Genomic DNA, 23,769 nt, shown 5'->3' with positions numbered 1-23,769 from the left:
ACTTTTAATAAATTGCTCATTTAAACTTTACAATTTTGTGATCATATTTTTGTTGACTTGCTGTGTTCTATGGTTCATGCCGAACAAAAAGCTCAAAGTATTGCTTTAGAATTATTTTTGGTTGATTAAACGTGCAATTAGTTACAAAATATCATATTAAATGCATTGTAGATCCTATACCAACTCTTTCTAATATGAAATTGTATGCTGCCATGTGCTTACTATGTATAGTTTGGCTGATATAATAAGATGTTCTTTGCAAGCTTAATTTGGATTCATTGGCATATTATCGTTCTCTTACTAGTTATTTTCTGCAACCATTAAAATGTGCATTGGCGGCCTCTATGCCAATGGCAAGTTAGTGAGCATGTAACTACTTCCATTGCAGTATTGTTATATTGATGTCAAATTTTTCTCAAGCTGAATTTGTGCCTTTCTGTTTTTGAATCTAAAAGGAAGCCAATAATGTTGAATAAGGTATGCAGACGAATTGTGAATCCATATACGCAAATTGTTACGCGGTATGTTAGCTAATATAACTGGTAAATTCATGACCCAAATTTAGTTTAGTACACCATACTTCCTGTGCTGCCATACAAAAATTGTCCTCTCATTCCAACCTTCTAGTTGGAGTGTGCAAAAATTCTAATACCTGATTGAGGATATAAGTTGTTTCATCTTTAGAAACTCTGCTACACGCATACCCTGTTAGTGTTGATCAAGTTTAATGAACATATTCAATCGTGGTTCGTTTTTAATTCCTCATCAGACATCTCCACCAGGACCAAAATCCAAAATTTATCTCCAATTTGAGAATTTATGTTTACCCATAACTGAAAGGACAAGATCTTGCAGACTTATTATATGCAAGATTGATAGTTGAGATATTCATGTCTAAATTTTGACTTAAAAAGAATGAATTCATGAAGGTGCTTTCAATGATGGAATAGTATTTTGACTCAGAATTAAAAGTTCTGAACAAATTATTAAACTAAGCATAAGACATTAGCAGCAGACAAATTATGAAGAAGGTAACCTCGAAGATAACTACCATTATTGTTGATAATAACCTCATAACATATTACAATCATATACATACAAAAATGTGGAGCCAGCATGCTCCTAGTTTTATATAGTTTTCATTTATCACAAAGACTATACTGCCATGAATTTCCTAGGTTGCCTCGGAGATTACTATGTCTTATTGCTAAGGAATCATTGAACCTCATCCTTATACTCTTGATTAAGTAAAACTGAGTTCACTATTCTCTAGCCACTGTTCTCTTACCTTTCCTGAAATCCATTCACTATCATGGCTGGTGCACTTGTTGGTGGAGCTTTCCTCTCTAGCTTCATTAATGTTGTCTTTGACAAGTTCCTTACAACAGATGCAGTCAACTTGGTCTTGGGCAAGAAGCTTGGCTCTGACTTGGTTGAAAGGCTGAAGATTTCTCTGCATGCTGCTGAAGTTCTGGTTGGTGATGCTGAGTACAAGCAACTTGACAACCAACATGTTAGGGACTGGCTCCACAGTCTCAGGGATGCTGTTTACATGGCAGATGACTTGCTGGATGCTGTCTTTACCAACGCCGCGACTCAAAAGGAGGTACATTCTTTCTGGCCTATTAGCCTCCTCAACAGAGATAAGGATATGATAGATAAGATGGAAAGGGTGGTTAGAAGAATAGAATTTCTTGAAAAACAAAAAGATTTCCTTGGTCTTGAAAAGACTACCAAGAAGAACTTCTTGTCATGGAGAATTCCATCCACATCTCTTGTGGAAGGTAATATATATGGCAGGGAAAAGGACCAACAGGAAATAATCAAGATGTTAAATGATAATAGAGAACATCAGTTGTCTGTGATTCTCATTGTGGGCATAGGTGGGGTTGGCAAAACAACTTTAGCTCAATGGTTGTACAATAATGAAAACTTGATGGAAGGGTTTCAAGTCAAAGAATGGGTTTGCATATCTGAGGACTTTAATATTGTTGAGGCTACAAAGAATATTATAGGTCAAACTGCTCAGAATATTGAGGATTTCAACTCACTTCAACTTAAGTTGAAGGAGAAATTGTCAGAAAAGAAGTTCTTTGTTGTTTTGGATGATGTTTGGAGTGATGATGGTGATGTTTGGAAGAAATTCAAAATTCCTTTTCAATATGGGGCCAAGGGAAGTACAATTCTTGTAACTACTCGTGTCAAAGAGGTTGCTTCTGTACTCCAAACTTGTCCTCCTTACATTCTTAGTGAGTTGACTGAAGAATGTTGTTGGTCGGTGTTCGCAAACAATGCTTGTTTTCCAGAATCAAATGGGAGTTCAACACTAGAAGAAATTGGTAGAAAGATTGTCAACAAGTGTAACGGATTGCCATTGGCTGCAGAAACACTTGGACGCATGTTGCGAACTAAACATGATGTTAAGGAATGGGAAGCTGTATTAAAAAGTGATATTTGGGAATTTTCCATCAAGAATAGCAAAATTATTCCAGCATTGTTAATCAGTTATTTCCAACTTCCTGCACATTTAAAGCGTTGCTTTGTTTATTGCTCATTGTATCCAAAAGATCACCGTTTTCATAAAGATGAACTAATCTTGCTCTGGATGGCTGAAGATCTTTTAAGGCCGCCGAAGAGAGGAGAGAGTTTAGAAGAGGTTGGTTGCGAGTGTTTTGAAGAATTAGCTTCCAGATTATTTTTCAAACAATGTGAGTACTTTGATAGGTGTTTTGTGATGCATAACCTTTTACATGATTTAGCATTGTTCCTTGCTGGAGACTTCTATTGTAGATTTGAAGAACATGGAAAAGTAGAAAGTGTAACTACTTACACTCGCCATTTGTGTTATGATAGTTTGAGTCATCTGATCTCAGAGCATTTTGATTCCATCAATAAAGTTGAATCTTTGAGGACATTTTTGCCTATCAATATCTTTTCTCATTCGGACAACATTGATAGTATAACATGTACCCTGATATTGAAGCTCAAATATTTGAGAGTTTTGTCATTTCTCTCATTTGAAGGACTTAATGTATTGCCTGAATCAATAGGTGAATTAACCTACTTGCGTTACTTAGATCTTTCTGAGACAAGTATTAGAGCACTACCAGAATCATTATGTGACTTGTACAATCTACAAACATTGAAACTGAATGAGTGTTCTAGTTTGACCATGTTACCCAATGGCATGCATAAGCTTGTGAATTTAAGACATCTCAGTATTAGAAGAACTTGTTTGAAAGAAATGCCGGAAGAAATGAGCAAATTGAAACACTTGCACTTTTTAAGCTACTTTATGGTGGGCAAGCATGAAGACAATGGAATTCAAGAGTTAGGAGGGCTTTTAAATCTTCATGGATCATTCGAGATTAAGAAATTGGAGAATGTTGTCGATGCCAAACAAGCAAGGAGTGCAAGGATGTTGGATAAGAATCACATTGAGAACTTATTGTTGGAATGGTGTTCAGGTGATGATATGGTTTCAAACACACAAACCGAAAGAGATATCCTCGACAGCTTGCAACCTCACCATGGCTTGAAAGAGTTGAGAATCAAGGGCTACAAAGGTACAATATTTCCAAATTGGGTGGGACATTGTTCTTACCAAAATATGACTAGTGTATCTCTATATTCTTGTAACAATTGTTGCATGCTGCCTTCACTTGGACAACTACCATCTCTTAAGTCCCTTCTCATTCAAGGCTTTAATCAGCTCAAGAGTATTGGCATGGAGTTTTACAAGAATGAAGGTGATTGTCATTGTTTGCCAATTGCACCGTTTCCCTCACTCGAGACATTGGAATTTTGGGATATGCCATGTTGGGAAGTGTGGCATTTATCTGATTCAGAATCTTTTCCTCATCTCAAGAAGCTTCAAATAACAGATTGTCCAATGCTAAAGGGAGATATACTTAATCAGGTATTCTTGAGAGTCATTTCTTCTTTGTCTTCAGATGTTTCCAAAATTTGCAAGCTAAGTATACAGAAAGATCATAAAGGAAGGTCTCAAGAGATGTTACTCAAGGGGGATACTTTGTTAATTAAGGGATGTGAATCTGTGATGGGGTCTGCATTTAAAGCAATGAGCATCAACCTTCTAACTTATCTCCAAGAAATACAAATCTCAGGGTGTTCTTATGCTGTATCCTTTCGAGGCGATTGTTTACCAAAATCTTTGCAAAAGCTAACAATCTTGAATTGCAGCAAACTAGAATTCCCTCAGCAGAAATACAATTTCATGGAGCTATACATAAAAGACAGTTGTGATTCACTGTCTTCATTCTCATTGGATGACTTTCCAAATCTCAATAATCTCAGAATAGAAAAGTGTGAGAATCTAAAATCACTTTCATTGTCACAACCACCACATGCAGCTCTTAAACATCTCTTCATTGATGACTGTTGCAAATTTGTGTCATTTCCGGTCGAAGGACTAGCTGCACCCAACTTGACTCATCTCAGGGTCACTTATTGCTACAAGTTGGAGTCATTGCCTGCTAACATGAATACTCTTCTCCCAAATTTACACTCATTGGAGATACAACGTTGCTCGGAAATTTGTAAGTTGCCAAAGGGTGGTTTCCCTCCAAACTTGAAAGAGCTTAGTGTGGGAGGTTGTGAGGAACAATTGAAGGGTCTATCATCAATGTGTCACTTCAATGCCCTTATTGAGCTTACAATTGAGGGCTATTTTGGTGTGACATCATATCCAAAGGTTGGTTCGCTGCCTCAGCTTCCCTCGCTTACCACTCTGCGCCTCTGGGGCTTTCTTGATTTGGAAACATTGGAGTGTGACCAGCTTCTTCACCTCACATCCCTCCAACAATTACACATTCAATGGTGTGTGAAGCTAGAGAACATGGCAGGACAAAAGTTGCCTTCCTCTCTCTTACTACTTCAAATTATAGAGTGTCCTTTACTTGGAGAACACTGTAAGAAGAAGGATGAACAATACTGGTCCAAAATTTTCCACATCCCCACCATTCAAGTTGATGGTGAACAAATTTTCTGACCAGGTAATTCTCTATTTTTCATGTTTCTCATGGTATTTCATAAATGCATAAATTTCCTTTTCCTTAAAAAAAAGATAAATTTAAAAGTTCTCTCTTTCTTTAGACAACATTAACTAGTCAGTTGAACTGATATGCCAACAAGAAATTTTGCATTATTTTCTTTCATTTATCAGCCTTTCTTACTCTAGAAGAAGTTATTGCTATCTGTGATACTTAACATTCACATTTTTCAATATATCTTTTCTCTTGTGGATCCAACATTTGAGAATTTTTTTTAAATGTAATAAACAAATGAATAATTCAATGTTACTGTTTTTACTATTTTCTACAGGTAGCATGTACCAAGGTAATGAGTGCCAAGATGGCTGAGATTTCATGATACATGTGTTTAGAATCTTATACAATGGTAGCCATATTTACCTGAAATAGTTGAAAAGGACACTCTAGTGATTGAAATAGTAGACAGAGGGTAATGTTACATTGAAAAACATTTCTATCAACTTCTCTTTGTGGTGAGCTTTTTTCTCTGCACCCAACTTGATTCATCTTACAATCATAGATTGCAAAAAGCTGGAAGCATTGCCAAGTGACATGAATACTCTTCTCTCCAATTTACAGTCTCTCCACATGCAACTTTGCTCGGAATTTGTGAGGTGTCAGAGGGTGGTTTGCCTCCTAAGTTGAAAGAGCTTAGTGTGGGTTGTGGGAAACAATTCAGGGCTCTATCATCCATGGGCAACTTGGACTCTCTCACTCGTCTTAACATTCATGGCTATGACGATTATAACTTTAAGTCATACCCAAGGGTGGCTTCGTTGCCTCGGCTTCCCTCCCTTACCACTTTGTGTCTGTATTTCCTTTGACTATCTGGAGACTTTGGATTGAAATGAGCTTCTCTGCCTCGCCTCCCTTCAACAATTACACATTTCTTTCTGTGAGAATCTGGAAAATATAGCTGGAAAAAAGCTGCATTCTTCTCTAGTACTACTTCAAATTAAAAACTGTGATTTGCTGGGAGAACACTACAAGAACAAGCACCAAAATACACAAGTTCTCTTTAAGTATTCTCTCAATTTTATTAGATACTCTTTTAATTTTATTAGAGAAGAAGAAGAAGCTCTCAATTTTATTAGGTACTCTCTCAATTTTATTAGAAGAAGAAGCGTTTGAATTCTTGAATTTTAGAACTTGTGTCTGTTTCTTACCTTTTTTTTTTTTGGCGTTTGATTCTTGTTTTCGAACTGATAAGTGTTTTTCTTACTTTCTTTGAAAAAAATGCATGTATAAATTGTATATAAATGTGAGTATATAAGCCAATGAGTTATAGCTCAAATGACATAGTCTCCCCATACTCAATTAAGAGATTGCGGGTTCGAGTCTCCTATCTTTGGTAAAAAAAAAAAAAATGTGAGTATATAAATTGAACCTTCTCCATTAAAAAAAAAAGCATAACAAATTTTCTTTCTAGAAGAAAAAGATAAGATAACAAATAAAAATAACATAAGAATTTAATACTTGATGTTATTTATTGTACTACATTTAATTCATGCATAAACATCTTTTTCCTTAAAATAAAAAAATTTCTCTTCATTGTCCCAAATCTTTGTTTTATGCTTAACCAAATTCACTGGACATAACAAATCAAATAGGACTATTAAACTGGTTTCAAAAATTGTAGAATGTACTTGTTTTTAACAAGCAGCATTGCTGCAAATGAATGCCTGGTAGCTTTTTCAGTCAGCAGTGTAATAGGATAAGTTTTTAGGATTTTTGCCTTCAACTGCTTGCTATATTTTTAACACTTTTTAACAGATGGAGTTATTCATATTTTTCTATACTCATCTAATGCCTTTTATAATGTCTTTGGACACATTATTAAACAGTTTTCTCAAGGTGATGAAGATATAAAAAATGTAATTAGAAGGTGAAGTTGTGGTGATGTCATCAGAGAACACAGTGAGTATTTTTTTTCATTTTAAAACAAAATTAAAATATGCATACCATGAATTTAGCCATATAGTTTTTTATCCATGAAGGATCAGAATAAATATACTAATCTTACATGTGAGAGTCAAATTATTCATGAAGAAATATTGTCATAGAATATTTGATTTTTGGGACATAATTAAAGATGATAGCTACAAATATGATAGGGTTATTGCCCTCTAAAAGTCAATGTATTCTGTTTTGGAAGGTCTTAAATTGAAAAACAAAATCTTTGTAACTTCTAACATTAACTCCTCCACCTAGACAGTCTCAGTTGGCATCAAATTTTGCATTTAATTGCATTACTATTTTTGCTGATCTTGAAATCAAAAGAATGACCTACATTGTTTTGATGAGATTTTCATGTAACTGCATTACTATGCATTCGCACAAAAAGGAATATAAAATTGAAAAAAAAAAAACACAGAAAAGATGCAGAATAATAAATGTGTGTTTGTTTTTTATGATGACAAATACTTAGTCCTGAAATGTTTTTAATTTGTGTATTTGTGCATTCATTTCTGAGAGAAAGAGAGAATCCTAGCAACATATACAAATCCTAGCTTTGTTACCAATGACAAGTTGGTGAGCATGTAACTACTTTTGTAAAATATTTGTGTTATTTGACATTATGTCAGCCTCAACTTCCATTGCTGTATTGTTATTTTGATGTCAGTTTTTTCTCAAGCTGAATTTGTACCTTTCAATTATGTTGAATAAGTGCTATTTCTCAATTTTTTAAATTCTTCATATCCTTGTATATTTATCATGCAGGTTTTGGTCATTTTATGTGTCACAAACCAAAACCTTTTGGAGTGTCTCTCTACATTCCCATTAGTGTGTGAACCTAATCAGATTTGGATTAACAAGATCGGAAATTCTTCGCTCATAGTTCTTGAATTTGGAGGTGTGCTTGTGATCAGAGCTCTGTAATAGAACTGTCAGAAAGTTCATAAACAGTGACTAGTTTTTTGGTGAAGTTTTGCACTCTTGTTTTATTGATTTCATTTTGTTCATGTGTTTGAGACTCCTTAGTAGATTTGATTCTTATTCTTAGAGTGAAAAAATAATTTTACATTGTTACTCTAAATATATATTTACTAGCATATCTATATATTTAAAACAATGGATGGTTGAGGGTGAGAAAATAATCTACTTTCTAAAAGAGAATGAGAGAAGGAGAAAGCGGGGGCGAGCGGTTGAGGGTGAAACACGGTGAGGAAGATGGCCATGCCATCGGAAGAGATAAGGGGGAGAGCGTGGGTGGGTGTGTATCAGGTGTTAAGGAGGGTTCTTCTCAAGAGGGGTTAGGAAAGCCATCCAAGGTCTCTTTTAGAGATAAAGTCATTGGTGCAGAAAAGTCTAAGGCCTTTGCATTAGTAGGGTCTTTATCTGGGGATGGTATCGCGACGGTGACAGGTAAGCAGGGTGATTCTCGTCCACCAAGTGTCAGTTTTACCAAAGAGGCAAAGAGCTGTCTAGCTGAACCTTATAAGGAAGCCATCGTGATCAAGGTGCTGGATAAGTATTATGGCTACACGGCTCTCATGCATAAGCTTCGGATAGTATGGCGCATCAAAGGAGGGTTTGATTTGTTGGATGTGGGATTTGGATATTTTTTGGTTAAATTTGATATTGCTGGGGATCGTGAGAAAGTCATTCTTGGTGGCCCGTGGTTGATAGACGGTCACTATGTTGCAGTAAAGCCATGGGATGTGGATTTTAGGCCATGCGAAAAATCCTTTGGATCAACGCTGGTATGGATTCGAGTCTCGGGACTTCCAATTTGGTGCTACCAGGAACAAGCAATGCTGCGAATTGCTTCTGCAATTGGGATTCCGGTGAAAGTAGATTTGGCTACTAAGCTCGCAGAAAGAGGAAAATATGCCCGAGCTTGTGTTCAAATTAATCTTGAGTTGCCTGTAATCAAACATATTATAGTGGAGGGTGTGACTTATGAAGTGGAGTACGAGAGTTTACAGTTGATTTGTGCTACTTGTGCACGGTATGGGCATGATAAATCGTTGTGCATGGAGAAGGAGTCCTTGGAAGGAAACATAAATTCCTTTGGTGATGGAAAAAATAATGAAGCCCCAACACTAGTGCCACACAACAATCATGAGATTAAAAAAGAGGCTGAATCAGAAGCTCGTGATTTGGGTGAGAAATTAGGAGTTGTTAAAGGGAAGGATGTGGTTACGGAATCATTGGCTCCTCACGTGCCTGATGGTCTTGTTAATGAGGCATGCATGGATGATGGAGAGGGCTGGCAACAAGTGCTGCGTAAGAAAAAATTTACAATGGGCCAGTCATCAGGTTTGAAGGACCAAGATGGAAAGCAGCACAAGTTTGGTTCGAGAAGGGTTCCAAGGCCCAATTTGCATGGTGATGGAGGCAAATCAACTGGCATTAGAATGGGGAAGCAAGAAAAACATGAAATTGCGCCATCTCCATCGCGCAGAACTCCTGCACGTCGTGGAATTTCTCTACGGAAGCGTCCTCGGCCTTCCTCCTTGCAGAACTCGCCAGTTGATAAAAATGGTGGCACAACGGAGGAAACCTTAGTAGATGGAAGCATGGCAAGTGCAGTGTCAGGGGGTCCAAAGGTGGCAATTATTGAGGATCAGAGTGTGCCAGTACCGCAGGACAAACCACCTATTGAGGTTGGTGATTCTGTTTAGAGTTTATGTTCTTATTGATTCTGTCCCTATTATTTATGGATAGTTTAAATATGATTGTTTGGAATATTAGGGGTGCTTCTAATAAGTTAGCCCGGGTGCATTGTAAGGAACTTGTTAGAAAATTTAGACCTGTTTTCTTTATTGTGGTTGAAACTCACTCCCCTTTTCAGCATTTAAAATTATTTTGGGAAAGGTTGGGGTATCACTCTGTTGGTATAGTAGAGGCACAGGGGCATAAGGGAGGTATTTGGTTTCTATCCTCTATGAAGGGTGTTTGTTGTAAGTTCATTGATGCTTTTGATCAGGGTGTTACTGTTGAGGTTCACTTTGATAATTTAATTTGGAGGTGTAGTGGTATTTATGGCAGTCCTCAATTTAATAAAAGGGTTCTCCTTTGGGATTATCTTGTTGCACAATCCATGATTTTTCAAGGACCTTGGATTGTTCTTGGTGATTTTAATGAAGTCAAATTTTCTCATGAATCTAAGGGCTGTCAATTTTCTCATCAAAGAGCAGACATGTTTGCTACTTCATTAGGGGATAGTGGTTTGTTTGATCTGAAGACTATCGGGAGGCAGTTTTCTTGGTACAGGAGGGTGAAAAATTATGTTGATGTGGCAAAAAAGCTTGATCGAGTCTGTATAAATAGTAGTTGGTTATCTATCTTTCCAGAGGCTTATGCAGAAGTTTTAAATAGGCTTCAGTCTGATAATTGCCCTATTCTGGTGCGTTGTAAAGGTCGTCCTCAGCCTAAAGGGAATCGACCTTTCCGATTTGTTGCTGCTTGGGCTACTCATCCTGGGTATAAAGATATTGTGAACCAGTCATGGTGGTCTGGTAATAGAGGAATTCATGGCAAGCTTTCAGAAGTACAGAAGAATTCACTAGAGTTTAACTCGAAGGTATTTGGTAACATTTTTGTTAAGAAATGTGAATTAGAGCAGCAGATTAATTATTTACAAAAGCGTTTGGAAGTGGTGGATAGTATTTATTTGCGTCAGAAAGAGCAACAGTTGCTTGATGATTATAATAATACTCTAGTGCAAGAAGAGCTCCTATGGTTCCAAAAGTCCAGAGAGCAGTGGGTAAGGTTCGGGGATAGGAATACAAGATTCTTTCATATTCAAACTCTTGCGCGAAGGAAGCATAATAAGATTCATGGCCTTTTTCTCAAGGATGGAGTGTGGGAAACTGATCCAGAGGTTCTGAGTCAAGAAGCAGAGTCTTTCTATAAAAGCTTATTCTGTCATTTGGATGATGTTGATTTGGGTTGCCTTGGTGATGTGCCTCTTCCTTCTCTGAATGAGGAAGCTTGCAATAATCTTACGGCACCAGTTACTATGGAGGAAGTCAAAACAGCTGTTTTTCACATGAACTCTTTTAAAGCTCCAGGTCCGGATGGGTTTCAAGCTTTCTTCTTCAAAGAATATTGGGAGATCATTGGTCTTGATGTTTGGAAGATGGTTAAGCAGGCATTCTCCGGTGTTACTCTTGATCCGAGAATGTTGGAGACTTTACTGGTTCTCATTCCAAAGGTTGAATCACCGGTATCTATGAAAGATTTCAGGCCGATTAGTCTCTGCAATGTAGTTTACAAGATCATCACGAAGGTCCTTGTTAATAGGCTTCGTCCTCATCTTGCGGAGATTGTTGGCCCGCTTCAAGGAGGATTTATTCCGGGACGAGGAACTCCTGACAACATCATTATTGCTCAAGAAGTCCTCCACTTTATGAAGAAGACTAAATCAAAAAAAAGGCACACTGGCCTTTAAGATTGATCTGGAGAAAGTTTATGACAGAGTTGACTGGAGGTTTTTAGCTCATACCCTTAAGAGCTTTGGTTTTCCTATTCCTACACTTAATTTGATTATGAATTGTGTCACTGCTTCTTCCTTATCTATTCTTTGGAATGGGAGTCGTCTGAATGGCTTTACTCCTAGCCGAGGTCTTAGACAAGGAGACCCTATGTCACCCTATCTTTTTGTGTTGTGTATGGAGCGACTGGCATGCTTTATTAGTCATCAGGTTGATTTGTGCTTGTGGGAGCCGGTTGCTATTTCTAGAGGGGGACCAAGAATATCCCATTTAATGTTTGCAGATAACTTGCTTCTATTCTGTAAAGCTACAAAGAGACAAGTGCAAAATGTGATGTTGGTTTTAGAGACTTTTTGCAAAGCATCTGGGATGAAGATTAATGTGGAGAAGTCTAAAGCGCTTTGCTCCAAGAATGTCTCTGCAACAAGGAAAGAGGTTTTCACTGGGGTATCCTCTATCAGATTTGTCCAGGATTTGGGCAAGTATCTTGGAGTTACCCTTAGCCATTCTAGAGTGACTCGTTCAGCTTTCAATGGTGTCCTGGATAAGATTCGGAGTAGGCTAGCAAGCTGGAAAGGGAGTTTACTCAATCGGGCTGGTAGACTCTGCTTGGTTAATTCTGTTGCCGTTGCTATTCCCACGTACCAGATGCAGGTTTCTATTTTTCCCAAAGGAATCATTAGTAAATTGGAGTCTATGATGAGGAATTTTCTTTGGAAAGGACAAGTTGATGGAAGAGGATTGAATCTTGTTAGTTGGAAGGTACTGGTTACTCCAAAAAAATATGGAGGTTTGGGGATTAGAGATCCTTATTGTGTAAATATTGCTCTTCTTGGGAAGCTAGTTTGGACTTTTTTCCAGCAGCCAAACAAGCTATGGGTCCAATTATTGGATGCCAAATACCGATCATCTCTATATGACTGTTTTAGTTATCCTAAGAACAAGGACTCTCCCATTTGGAGGTGTCTTTGCAAGGCTTGGAAAGTGTTGAAGGATGGGTTTGCTTGGTGTATTGGAGATTTGAACCAGAATTTTTGGTTTTCTAGCTGGAGGAGAGAAGGACGGTTATCTAATGAGATGGATTATGTCCACATTTCTGATTCGAATCTCCGGATACAGGATATTTGGTCGGTTGGTAGGTGGCATTTGGATACTCTTTATTCTCCTTTATCTCAAAATCTGAAAGATAATATTCTCTCTTACAATCCAGATGAACAAGCAGGTCCGGAAGTGGGTCTGCTGCCAAAGTCTATGACTCACGCAATGGTTACTTGTGGTTGTGTAAGCAGCTGTTTGGTTGGGAGGAGAGGGAGAATTGGCTTTGGCTTTGGCGTCAGCTTGTTCTGGAAAAGCATAAGTTTTTGGCTTGGTTGTGTCTTAAGGAGGCTCTTCCTACTGCAAGTTTTCGCTTTAGAAGAGGGATGTCGTCATCGGATAGGTGTCCAAGATGTCTTTCTAGCCAGGAATCGGTTATACATTGTATTCGGGATTGTCCAAAAGCTCAGCTTGTCTGGCAAAGGTTAGATATTCCTTGTCATCCTTTGGATTTGAAGAACTGGTTCTTGTATCATAGCAGAGAGCACCCGTTCAAGTTCTTTTCGGGACTTTGGTGGATATGGCGAGCAAGGAATAACGACATCTTTAATCCCCATGAAACTTGGCCTCCGGAAAAAGTCATTTGTCTGGCATTAACTTCAGAAAAGGAGCTTAGAAATATTTTTGAATTACAACGTATGTCCCTTCCCTCTACTCTAAATGGTTTTTGGAATCCCCCATCCATTGGTACTTTTAAGATTAATTGTGATGCTAGTTATTTTGGTTCGGGTGATAGTGTTGGTTTTGCTTGTGTTATTAGAGATTGTAATGGGAGCTGGCAAAGGGGGTGTTTGGGAATGATTGAGAGTAATAGTATTCTTCAAGGAGAATTGTTTGCTATTTGGAGAGGATATCTCTTAGCTTGGGATGTGGGTCAACGAGATGTTATTTGTGAGACGGATTGTGTGGAAGCATTTAATCTTGTTACTCAAGATGGTTTTGGGTTTACTGATCCACTGGTGCTCAAAATAAGAGATATCATGCATTGGAATTGGCGTGTTGACTTTCGTTTGATTATGAGAGATGCAAACACGGTGGCAGATACTATGGCAAAGATGGCGATGAAGTTACAACTTTCGCATGTGGAGCTTCTTTCACCTTGGGAAGAGTTTAAGAGTTGTCTTAAACGGGACTGTCCCTCTATTTAAGCAGTTCCTTGTTTTGTTTCTTTTGTTTTTCTTTGTTTAATTTATTTCAGTCACAAAAAAAAAAAAAAAAAACAATGGATGGTTCATAGTGTTTTTTCTGTCACCTTTATCATGTCACAATCTTTCTCTTTTTTTATTTATATATAATTACTATAGGACATATCAAATAATGAATAAAGTAGTACAAATGAACGGAGAGGGATTTCTCATAAAAGCACATAGCACATCATAAAGAATGGAATTGTTGTCCAGAGATCATAGGTAGTGCTGAGAAATAAACAAGTGGTTTATCCTAATTGGCTTTACATCTTTCTACGTGTGCTTGGATCCATTTCCTCTCTCAATTCTCAATTCATAATCAACCATCTCTCTCTAATGTTTTGTATTACTAATAAAATATTTGCATTATTACATGAGAAAAGAGAGTTTGATTTTGATATATGGTCCGAGAAGAGAGCTTATCATGGGAAGCTCTCGGTGACAGGTGTAGCCAGATTATAGTAGAGTAGATTAATAGTTTAACAGCATGTATAACAAGCTGTCCCACTTAGTAAATTAACATCAGTATTAGTTAGAGTAGAGTAAGGAATTTATTCAGGCAGTTATCAAATGTGTGGCTCACATTGAGTGTATATATATCAGTTTACAATAATGAAATCACACCTTTTGTAGGGGAGGATATAGGGCTCGTTTGGGAAACTCTAGAAGTAGCTTTTTTTAACTTTTGACTTATGAAAAGTAGTAGTATTAATGTCGAGTGCAATTTTCAAAATCAAATTGCAACTTTCTAAGAAGCTATTTTGGAGCTTATAGAGAAGTTAAAAAAAATGACTTCTCTCATAATACTTCTACTTTTCATTACATTTCTTTAAAATAAGTACTTTTAGAGTTAAAAATCCAAACACAAAATAACTTATTTATAAGTTACTTTTAACAAAGTCATTTATTGTTTAAGTTATTTTATCAAAAAGAGCTTAATTAAGTTAGTTACCCAAACTGGGCCATAAGATGAGAAGACACCACATTCTACTTAAAACTTTAAAGTGTGAAGTTAATGAGTCTCTCATTTTATAAATTCCTCACTTCTCTTTATTTTATTTTTTTAATATGAGACTAATTAATTACACTCCTCACACTTGCTATTTAACAACTTGGAGACTAGTGAAGAGTAGAATGTACCCGTAAAATAATAAAAGGTAAAGGACAAAATTGTCACTCGAAATCAAGGAAGGCAATCATGGAAAGGAGATAAATATCAGCCATCAGCAAATACAAACAAAGTACGTATGGAGGTTAAAGAAAATGTTAGAACTTATTCGAATCAGATGGAAACCTTTAAATGATTATATAAATATATATACACATACACGCTATGAATATATATATTCACACACACCGCCACCCAAGCTTCATGCTTGTGTTGTGTGTGAGGTGTTACTACAAACTTCAAGATTAGAGGTAATTAGCTAACTTGGTGTAAGCATTAAGCATATAATATAAGGTAGAAACTCAAATACAATTACCTTCATGTGAAGTTGATAGCTGAGAACCGTTAGATAATAATTTAGTCAAACCTATCAAATCATTTAACGACTCTCAATTATCAACTTCACATAAAGTTAAATACAGTTAAGTTTGTGTTACTCTCTATTACTCTTAGTTCAAGATTTTCAATTCACTCATCAACTGATTTTTCCAGGTTAACATACATAACAGGATCTCTAGATATTGCTTTTAAAAATGGGAGCCAGAGGAGCCATACTTGTGGCCGTTGCAGCTTCCATTGGTAATTTTATTCAAGGATGGGATAATGCTACTATTTCTGGTACTCACTATTCATTCATGGCTTCATGCACCTTCTTTTCTCTTTCTTTGTTATATTTTAACATGTATTCTGTTAGAATATAGTTAGGATCAATTCGTATTATTTAGTATATTTGAATATTTATTATAGAATATTACGTCTTTATTATTTTAGACAACTTGAATACACTCAATAATATACAAATCCTTTCTCCAGTTTAGTCTCTTTTTCTAACATAGTATCAGAGCCATGGTTTCGTCTTTGAAGAGGATATGTTGTTTTCCTTGCGGTGAAATCACCTTAGTTTTTGCACTTTTTTTTTTCTATGCCATTTTTTCCTTATCTTTTGTCACTCCTTTGATACTTTTTCACCTCACCGACTAGCCTGTTTTCTCTGTTTTGTGTTTTTCCGAGTCGAATAATCAAACACCATTGTCATCCGCTGCTTACCTATTCTCACGAAGAAATCATATAGTTTTCATTCTCTTTTGTCAGTTCCGTCTAAGTTCTCTTGTGGCAGTTCCATTTGCGTTTCGTTTGTATTTCCTTGTGGTAGTTCCGTCTGCGCTTCCTTCAGTAGTTACCGATTTTTGGTGTACTCGTATCATAATTGGAATAAATGACATATATGATGATATCTTGCTTGTAGGTGCCATTGTTTACATAAAGACAGAGCTAGCATTACAAACAAGTGAGGAAGGACTTGTGGTAGCCATGTCCTTGATCGGAGCAACACTGATAACAACATGCTCCGGCGCAGTTTCAGACTGGCTTGGCCGACGTCCACTGTTGATAATCTCATCGGTATTTTACTTCCTTAGTGGTTTGGTCATGTTATGGTCCCCTAACGTGTATGTCTTATGCATAGCAAGGCTTCTAGATGGATTCGGAATTGGCCTCGCCGTCACTCTTGCTCCGATCTACATATCGGAGACTGCGCCGCCGGATATAAGGGGTTCCCTGAACACGCTGCCGCAGTTCACAGGCTCTGCAGGAATGTTCTTGTCATACTGTATGATCTTTGGGATGTCACTGGAAGCTTCTCCAAGCTGGAGATTAATGCTTGGGATTCTTTTTGTTCCGTCTTTGTTGTATTTTCTGATTGCAATATTTTTCTTGCCTGAATCTCCTCGGTGGCTTGTCAGTAAAGGAAAGATGCTTCAGGCGAAAAAAGTTCTCCAGAAATTACGGGGCAGAGAGGATGTTTCAGGTGTGTTTTCTTCCATGTTTAATGATACGAGATGTAAGAATTATGAGTGTTATATCGTGATCTTAATCAGTCAAAAATTTCATTTTTATATGCACTTTGAACTTTTTTGATTAAATTGTTCTTAACATGTTCTGTTTGTAGTTTTTCGGTTTGGACGATCTTTTAAGAATTTTTTTTAATTATTTTTTTAAATTAAAAAAAAAGTAAAAGTAATTTTATATTTAAATATTTTATAATTTTTTTCATATTATTTATTATGTTTTTCAGAGATTACGGAGTGATAAAATTGTAAAAGAATAGGAAAAGAAAAGATAACGAAATTTTATTGATTGTTGATTGATTGAATTTGAACTGAAGTGTATTATAAACTATGAGGATAAAACTAAATATATATAAAACATTGTTCTATGAAAAATAAAAACAAATAAAGATAAGATAAGAGCAATTAAAAATAAGATAAAGATAAGATAAGATAAGATAATAAAGACTAAAATTGTAATTAAATTTATGTATTCTGTTGGGCTGAATTTATGGATCACAAGACTTCTTTATTGTTGTCATGAATTAAGGTGGAAGAGTAGTTTAATACGGAAATTTCAAGTATGTTTTTAGGATCATATTTAGTAATAAGTGAAAATTTAAATACACTTTATTTGAAGTTGATAGTTAAAATTTGTTAAAAAATTTAACAACTATTAACTTCACATGAAATTAACTCTACTTGAGTTTTCAACTAAGTAATATGATATTGATTTGTAAGAGTTAGACCTATGAGTTATGTTGATCTCTTAATCCGTCAAAATTTCATTTTATATGCACTTTGACCTTTGATCATTAACTTTAACATCTTTGGTTTCTAGCTTTTGGTTTAGATGGTCTTAGAATTTTTGAGATATTTGTTGTTTTCATTGGAAAAATTGAAAAAATGCTTTGAGATTTTTTTTTTGTCTTATTAGGAAAAAAATGAATAAATCCACTAAATTAAAATTTAAAATTATTTAAAAAATGTATGCGGTGTTTTGAATTTGATAATAATAATCTTTTAGTAGTAAGGTTGTTTAATTGTATAAAAAAAATGTAAAATTTAAATTTGCCTTAAAAAAAATAAAACTCTTTTAATTAATTTTAAAAGACTAAACTACTATTTTAAAAAGATTAGAATACTCTTTTAGAAAGAGGTGTGATACGATAATTTAAAAAGACCAACTTAAAGGATAATTTTGCCTTTTATTATTATTTAACCAAAAAAATATTTAGCCTTTTCAGAATAAATCAAATTTAAATATTTTAGTTCTAATATTATTATCCAACCTTAATCTTTGATGGTAATTAGTGGTTAAGAGAAGACATGGTTGAATCTTAGCTCCTTTTTACTGAATATTAATTTCTGCCTTTTAAAAGAATTTTAGGAGATATTTTTGCTTTTTGTCTCATATCAAGTCAAGAGACATTTTCTTTTTGTCTCGTAACAGGTTAGAAGATATTTTTTATTTTTGTTTCCTTCGCAACAGAAACAGAATAGGAGTAGAAGAGAAAGAGAGCATCACACACAGAGATATCTTAGTTCAGCTGCTAAGTGCAATGCAGCTACATCCAGTCTCCATCATAACTGTGACGGAATTTCACTATAATCATCAGATTACATACACCAATTCTTCCCTAGGAACTACCCATTCTTATTTGGGACAAATCCAGATTCTATTCCCAAATCTGAACTTGACCTGGATACCTACCAAGCTTTCAACGCAAAGTGCTAACCCAACTTGCAAGGAAATCCCCACAGGATCAAGAAACACAATATACAAATGTACAAAAGAACTCTTAGATATTTATGGCTTTTTCTTTAATTTTACTCACTGTTTCTTTTCTCTCACTGGCTTTGGCTTTTTCTTATAAACCTCACTCTAAAGAAAAGAAAACAAAATGAAACTCATTGAAAGAGAAGAACTTCAGACAGTTTGGAAAGCTATGAAAATTCTGTGCTTTCACTTTCTTTCCATGTTTCAACCCTTGGCCGTTCACCCTTATTATAGAAGGGAAAGCTTCCAAGGTTAAAACCGGTTCAACCATACCACCAACATCTTCTCCAACAAATAGCCAGTTCGGACAGAGAGGAGAAAGAGAGAGGAAAAACCGAAATCAAATCAACATGCATGTACCTCTCTCAACCCTTTTCATCAAACTTTTTCAATCTGAGCCTTTGATCTTGACTTTGGCTCCAAAAAAGAACACTGACCCTTGATGAACCTCTGATTCTTGACAGCTCCTTCTTTTCTATATTTGCTTCTTCCTCTTCGTAGCTACCTTCTCTCTTGGATGAACAAAAATGGAAACGAGTTTTATCCACTGAGATCTTTTTTTTTGACCGAGACGAATCTCTTCTGTTTTTAGCATGAAGATCTTGAAACTTCTTCTTGAAATCTTACCTTCAATGGCAAAGATCTTAGCCACCACATGCTTAGGATCTTCCTTTTTCTTCTTCATAGCTTCAGTGTGTATTTCTCTAATAACTTGCTCTTGCTTCTTTTCTCTGATTGAAATGACAACCAAAAACAAGAGAGAGAGGAGAGAGAAGAGACAAAACATTCAATATAAAATTAACTCAATTTAATTTTCAGTTTCGGTTACCTATGCAATTAACTAAGTTTGATTTTGAATTCCAATCCACAATGGGAGTAGGTGACCGTGGCTTTGCTTGGAGGCTTTCTCTCTTCCTTTAATTTTGGACCAAAGCTTTGTTAGTCTAAAAAGAAGATTTGTTTTGGGCTGAATACATTTTTTTGTCCCAATTACCTTTGCTATTCATTAAAATAATTCAGCCATACTGCATGGAATATTTTTGCACAAAGACTGTTCACATTTTTATTACATTGGACTTATATTACCTTTTGGCCCAACAAAAAATTCATTTCAATTTTCCTGCACACTAACAAACCCATTTATCAAACAATTGGAAGCAAAATATTAAATTAACAATTTTTTTAATTAGTATTTTTAATTATGTTTGATCATTGTAATAATTCAAGTTTTCCAAACTCAATAATCTTAAATGAGTATTTTATTTTTATAATATTAATCCTAGAAAGTATTTTAATTTTTTAAAATCAATCAAAAGAGTGTTTTAGTTTTTCTAAAATAAATTATAATCCCTAATTCTTAATATAAATAAACAACTTTAATCTTAAAAGATTATTTTACTCTTATGACATTAATTCTAAAAGGTTAATTTAATCTCAATCTCTTTTATTATATTTTTGCTAGTTACTTAAAACATTTTTAATTATTTCAATAAGACCAACAGAAGTGTTGAAATATTTTGAGACCATCTAAATTGGACCCTCCTTTGTAGTGTATCTTCCATCCCTTAACTTCTAAATAGTTTGGTAACACTGATTTCAAAGGTTTGTTTGAAACTTCATTATCTCTCACATTTGCAAACTTGAGTCTTTTTTCATCATTGAAGATATCTCATGTGACTCTGCAAGAGAGAGTGAGTGACATGTTTGCATATTATATCTTCTCATTTAGTTGGTAGTAAATATCTATTCTTAATATATAAAAGTAGATACATAAGTTTACTCAGATATGTTTCTCCTCCTACTAATGCCATGTCAGCAATATCGCTTACTTGGCAAAATTTTAGAACCAACCACTCAATTTCTGCCAAATCACTTATTATTTTTAAATCAACCAAAAAAAATAAAATAAAATATACAAAAAATAAAAAATAAAAAACACCAATAATTAGAAATTAACCTACAAAGAAATTGAATGCATATCTCTATATTTATTATATCTTACCGTTATAAACAATATAATAAATTTATAACCCCAATAATTAATTTCTATAAATAACTCATTGAATGTAATAAACATCCGTATTACAAATCTATTAATAATATTATTAATCATAATAACTTTTACGTTACAAACATTCAAATTTCATAGTATTTGACCTACTTATATAAGTCTCTTATCACTTTTCTTTCAAATAACATCAAATTTAGCACAAAAAATTTATTTTTGAACTACACAACATCTCAAACTTACTCAATGAAGCATTATTCTTTGGACAATATACTTTTCATAATCTCATCTATTAAATTATTAGTTACTAACCCAATACTTATTTCAGATCAAAGTGCTACAATAATTTTTGTACTATTTGATGGCGAAGAAAAAAAAGTGTTGGGTACAACTGCTTCAAATCTAATGACACTACAGAAAAGTAATAACATTGAAATACCACCCAATTGAAAAATTTGTACAACCTTACACTTATATTTGAAGTCAAAGTAAATGATTTTAATCTCAAAAAAGATTGTCAACAATATACTGTTACTAAGACATTTGTTCCAACAAAAAACACTGAACCTCAACACCCATTACAACAAATAAAACAGGTAATACTCCAGGAAAAATTCACTTATTCAAGACATCATTTTTATTTCTAATTTAAATTATTCATTGATTATATGAACCAACTTCGCCAATACTAATATTATCAGACGAAGATCACATACCCATCAAGAGATTAAGGAGAAAGAAAATCATACAAATTCAAGACACATCTTCGGAAGAAGAACATACATGCAAAGATGGAACAAATAACACAATAGAAAGTGCATACAACTCAACAATTCACAAAAAACATGTCTTCACAAGAACCTACTACACAAAGAAGAAAGCAACAACTCTAACAACAACCAATAAAGAAAAAAGAGGACGAGTACTATATAAGAAGACTAAGTTCATCAACAAAAGTAAATGCAAAAATTAAATCACCAAATAAAAATGTCCCTTTGTACAATTCCAACATCCAAATCTTTTGTACTACAAATTATTTTAAATAAAACACCTTTTAAATTTAACTTTAGTTTACACATATTTAATTTAATTCTACAAAACATAACAATTTCTAATATTTATTATATACTATCATTAATTTACCGTCCGGCGGATTGCGCGGGTCTCATTCTAGTATGAATAAAATTTGGTGTGATCAATTCTAATGCACAGAGGAGATGGCATTGCTAGTTGAAGGTCTTGGAATTGGTAGTGAAACATCCATAGAAGAGTACTTAATAGGTTCTGCTGCTGATCAAGAACCAAGTGAGAAAGATTACAAAGTCTTATTATATGGATCTGAAGGTGCTGGTCTCTCTTGGGTTGCAAAACCTGTTGTTGCTTCTGGACACAGTTCTATAAAGCCTGCTTCACGGCTTGGAAGCATTATTGGCAATCAAAGCATGCATCTCATGGATCCTCTTGTCACCCTCTTTGATAGTATTCATGAAAAGATTCCTGAGACAGGAAGCATGAGGAGTGTGCTTTTTCCACATTCTGGAAGCATGTTTAGCAGCACAGTTGAGAATCATCATCATGCTAAGAATGAACAATTTGATGAAGAGAATATAGAAAGAGAAGGTGATCAAGACTACTACCCTTCAGATGCTGTTGATGGAGTTTCAGATGATGATTTGCGTAGTCCTTTGATTTCGGCTCGTGGCAGTAGTATGTTCAACAATCTCAGGTCCGGCCGTGATGGCGAAGCAGGGATTGGTGGTGGCTGGCAGTTAGCATGGAAATGGTCTGAAAAAGAAGGAGGATTGAAGAGAGTTTATTTGCATCAGGAGGGATCTAGACGTGGATCTCTTGTCTCGGTTCAAGGCGAAGGCGAAGGTGTCCATGTTGCTGGCTTGGTTAGCCAACCTGCTCTTTATTCCAAGCAAACAGTTGGACCTGCAATGGTTCATCCATCTGAGGTTGCTTCAAAGGGATCAATTTGGAAAGATCTTACTGAACCTGGGGTTAAGCATGCATTGATTGTTGGGATTGGAATACAAGTGCTTCAGCAGGTAGTAAATAAATATGTTCATGTTGTTTGAATTCTCTTTCATGACCATCAAATTCTAAATATCTGTGCAGCTTGCAGGGATAAATGGAGTTCTATACTACACTCCTCAAATTCTTCAAGAGGCAGGTGTTGAAATTCTTCTTAAAGGTATTGGCATTAGCTCCAAATCTACATCATTCCTACTCAGTGCTATCACAACTTTGTTGATGCTTCCTTGTATAGCTTTAAGCATGAGGCTCATAGATATCTCAGGAAGAAGGTACTTTTTTTCTTCTTCTTTTAATATTTATTGTTTTGTTGGTTATATAAGTTTTTCACATGAAAACAAAGTATTTAACCCTGTAAATACTTGCATCATGAAATGGAAGGTTCAAATTATATTTTAGGATCTTTCGAAAACAGTTACACTTTCTAAGCAGATTTCTTGATGTGCAGGCAACTACTACTCGCCACGATTCCTGTGTTGATAGTCTCACTTGTGCTTTTGGTTGTTGGAAACGCAATAAAGTTCAACTCCATTGTCCATGCACTAATCTCAACTATATCCGTTGTGGTTTACTTCTGCTGCTTTAAGATGGCCTATGGACCAATTCCAAACATACTCTGCTCTGAGATTTTTCCAACAAGGGTGCGCGGCGTCTGCATAGCTATATGCGCTCTAGTTTTCTGGATTGGAAACATAATTGTCACATACACACTGCCTGTGATGCTCAGCTCAATTGGACTCGCCGGTGTCTTTGGTATATATGCTGTTGGTTGTTTCATCTCCTGGATATTTGTGTTCTTGAAGGTTCCAGAAACAAAAGGAATGCCCCTTGAAGTCATCACTGAATTCTTTGCTGTCGGCGCAAGAGTAAGACGGGCTGCTTCTGCCAAGAATCTGTAACAGAATATTGATCTCATTCTCATGAGTTTAGACTGTTTGCATGCATGTCAGTTAGTTAGTTAGTTAGTTGAAAACTATCTTGCTTGTAGTTCAACTTCAAACATATCCCATGTAAGATTTTGCATTGAGTGGAAATAATCATGTGGAGGCTGTTGTACTAAAGTTTTCCATACTGTATGTATTGTTCTTACATAAAGGTTTGGAATTTTGATTGGTGCCTAAATTAGATGTACATATTGTATGTATTGTTCTTACAAAAGAGAACTCCTTTTAGA

The 23,769-nt window shown here is 35.4% G+C and overlaps 3 protein-coding genes across 4 annotated transcripts; all 3 read left to right on the top strand.

Annotated features, from left to right (window-relative positions):
- Window positions 1–828: 828 nt before the first annotated feature.
- Window positions 829–6,131, top strand: LOC148572806 (putative disease resistance RPP13-like protein 1). Its single transcript, XM_088504954.1, has 2 exons — window positions 829–5,015; window positions 5,344–6,131. The coding sequence occupies exon 1, from the start codon at window positions 1,313–1,315 to the stop codon at window positions 5,009–5,011; it is 3,699 nt and encodes a 1,232-aa protein (XP_088361080.1). The 5' UTR covers window positions 829–1,312; the 3' UTR covers window positions 5,012–5,015; window positions 5,344–6,131.
- A 2,036-nt stretch (window positions 6,132–8,167) lies between these two features.
- Window positions 8,168–9,679, top strand: LOC148572805 (uncharacterized). The gene has a single exon (XM_088505531.1). It carries the CDS (start codon window positions 8,168–8,170, stop codon window positions 9,677–9,679), a length of 1,512 nt encoding a protein of 503 aa, XP_088361657.1.
- A 5,413-nt stretch (window positions 9,680–15,092) lies between these two features.
- Window positions 15,093–23,717, top strand: LOC107621843 (monosaccharide-sensing protein 2-like). Of its 2 annotated transcripts, none has more exons than XM_016323837.3 (6): window positions 15,093–15,195; window positions 15,437–15,562; window positions 16,191–16,751; window positions 21,771–22,609; window positions 22,680–22,867; window positions 23,044–23,717. In XM_016323837.3, the coding sequence occupies exons 2-6, from the start codon at window positions 15,478–15,480 to the stop codon at window positions 23,492–23,494; spliced, it is 2,124 nt and encodes a 707-aa protein (XP_016179323.1). In that variant the 5' UTR covers window positions 15,093–15,195; window positions 15,437–15,477; the 3' UTR covers window positions 23,495–23,717. The 2 variants fall into 2 exon arrangements, with proteins under 2 accessions (XP_016179323.1, XP_088361046.1); XM_088504920.1 differs by having other exon boundaries at window positions 15,138–15,238.
- Window positions 23,718–23,769: the final 52 nt, after the last annotated feature.

The sequence above is a fragment of the Arachis ipaensis genome, chromosome B2, assembly GCF_059453495.1.
Source record: "Arachis ipaensis isolate K30076 ecotype BB chromosome B2, ASM5945349v1, whole genome shotgun sequence".
Classification (NCBI taxonomy): Eukaryota; Viridiplantae; Streptophyta; class Magnoliopsida; order Fabales; family Fabaceae; genus Arachis; species Arachis ipaensis.
Note: the sequence above shows the minus strand (reverse complement) of the source record. Positions and strands in the feature narration are given on the sequence as shown.